A 2,562-nucleotide genomic window follows, 5' to 3' on the forward strand; every position below is an offset into this window, starting at 1 on the left:
AACGAAATTCTTCCCGAACAACTTTCCTCCCTCGGTCATATAATCGGATTATCAGCTCGTTTTTCAAGTGATTTCGGGAGAAGAAACGGTAACGAGTTCCGTTTCAAGAAAAGGGTACATTTTGGTTTCGTTGGAAAAATTTTTCGAGACACTGAAAGATCGTGGAAACGATGATTTCAATGGAATGAGGCGTATACGCGTGGCGAAGATGAGAAAGAGAGAAAATAAAGGGGAGGGGGATTGTATTTGAGACGAATACAACGAGCTCCACGACGATTTATGGCGATGGGAATGAAAATCGGGTGATTAGTCGGATTAACGAACATAATGAAGAACGAGGCGAGCCACAGGAAATCGGCGTCGTTAACGAAGAAACTCGTTGTCGGGCAGTGATTCGCGTTAATCGTCCGTTAAGACTGCCGATCCGGGGGTACGAGTGTAACGGGCCTTTAACCACGCTAATTGTCCATCATCCGTTTAATTTGCCTCTTTCGAAAATCCAGGCCTTTATTCGAAAGGACAGGTGGTGGATAATTTATGAAATTAATGGGGAAAAGTGAAAGAGCAATCCTTTTTCCTTCCCTCTCCGCGAAATTAAATTGAATTCTACTAAATCACGTTCTGTAAATTCTACGTATATAGAAAGACCGAAATTTCTCGTTCAATTTTTTTTATTACTTTACTTATCCGTATTTTATTTATTAAACATTTTAATCCCCCCTTCCTCAGCATGCGCATCCTTGCATATTAAAAGATTCAGGTATTAATAATTAACGATAATCTGATAAAAGACGACGAGTCGCGAATGAATTACGAGTTTGGAAACTCTAAGTAGTACAAGTACGTGCTTAGTCAGACGCCTGTATACCGGATTGCTTAATTAATTACCATCGAATCTTGGAGCAAATAAAATATACATAAGAGAAATTTTTCCTTATAAATATATATATATATCTCTCTTCGAACACTATTCCTAGAAAACTCGAAGCGTATCGATCGTGTTACGTACGTAATGAGCTCACCTGTTCATTTCTCACACCCCCTCGATCTTTTATCATCGTGGAAAAATATATTGATTCTTCGAGGCTTCTTCGCTCGTATTCCGTGTCCTTTCAGATATCGCGAGATTCGTTCGTTTTATTCTGGAAACGAGGATCGATAAATTGATGTGGGGGGAAGCTCGAGGCTCGAAGAAATTAAATTACCCGGTGGTAGCTGACGTGTCCAGCGTGATCGAGACTGCGGCAGAATCCGGTGTGCCGTTTCGTTAATCCCTCCTGGGGCCGATAAGCAAGGCATTACTCCCTCGTAGATTTCTCCATCGAGCGAATAATTACCGAGCAAAAGCAGGAAACGCGGCGAGTAGTTGGCGGATTTGGCAGGGGTCGTGCCATTCGAACACCCCGCAACTCGGGTGTGGAAAGAGAAATGGGTCGCAAGGGGCTGGTTTAAACACGCTCTTAATTCTCAAATTCAAAGTTGGACTCGCAAAATAATCGCTTTCCATTCCGTATCCCGCCCGCTGAGATTCCTGAGCTGTTGTTCCACATTTTTCAATTAACGTCGTTGAACGTCGTGTTTTTACGTTCGACCGGATAAATACGGATGGAGGATTACGCATATTATATTACGTGCAATGGAAGATTAATCGATTTATCGATTATGCAACGATTGATCAGGTCTCGGTTGGGTTTCAGAAGATGGGCTCGGTCCACGGCGAGGAATTGCCATTCGTCTTCGGGGCACCGTTAGTGGACGAGTTGGGACACTTTCCGAAGAACTACACGAGGTCTGAAGTGGCACTCTCCGAGAGCATCGTGCAGTTCTTTGCCAACTTCGTCAGAACTGGGTGAGTAGAGATCGATAATTGAAGTACCCTCCCTTTCTTCCTCCTTTTTCTTGCGAACGTTAAATTGGATAACCAAGTTCGCTTTACATTTTCTTCGCCAACTACTCTCCAACATTCTTCGAACCGCCAGAAACCACCAGGAAAATTCGAATCTCGATCAACCAAGTTCAAATTATTCCTAATTAATAGGAGTATATAATAATCAATCGTGCATCTTCATCCCTTTTCTAAGGCAGAGACGTATAGATATTTCAACTACGACTACGAAGCAACAGCGCGTTACCGATTACCAAACTTTACAAATTATGCCCCACGCGGAAGATAAGACCGACAAAATCTGTCGATACGGCGGTAAATCATTTCTCTCTCCGAAATTTCATTTCTCATTTCTCGAAATCGGACCACGGTGAACATCGGTGGTGTATTTTATTTACGCGACATCTCGTTTGATTCGATCGTCTAATTCTATGGGAACCGAATCCTTCCTTCCTCCTCCTCCTCTTCCTCCCCCTCCCCCTTTTCGAGGGGAACAACAGTGACGCGGCGCCACTTGCGTCGAATCAATTTGCGAATCACTCGGGGAGTGGAGAGAGAGGAAAAAAAAAAAGAAAAAAGAAAAAAGTGGAAAGAGGGAGGCAGGCGGGTTATGGATCGCGTCACCGAAAGGTCTGATTTTCCATATTCATGAACGATGCGGAACTGAAGAGCAAAAA

General features: G+C 43.2%; 1 protein-coding gene across 1 annotated transcript in view; it reads left to right on the top strand.

Annotated features, from left to right (window-relative positions):
• LOC102677285 (neuroligin-4, X-linked) overlaps positions 1 to 2,562 on the top strand; it is a 219,658-nt gene that overhangs the window by 152,209 nt on the left and 64,887 nt on the right. Inside the window, exon 7 of the mRNA XM_006610083.1 lies at positions 1,701 to 1,849. Within this exon, the coding sequence (XP_006610146.1) occupies positions 1,701 to 1,849 (149 nt within the window). The remainder of the gene's footprint in view (positions 1 to 1,700; positions 1,850 to 2,562) is intronic.

This window comes from Apis dorsata, unplaced genomic scaffold, assembly GCF_000469605.1.
Source record: "Apis dorsata unplaced genomic scaffold, Apis dorsata 1.3 scaffold_68, whole genome shotgun sequence".
Classification (NCBI taxonomy): domain Eukaryota; kingdom Metazoa; phylum Arthropoda; class Insecta; order Hymenoptera; family Apidae; genus Apis; species Apis dorsata.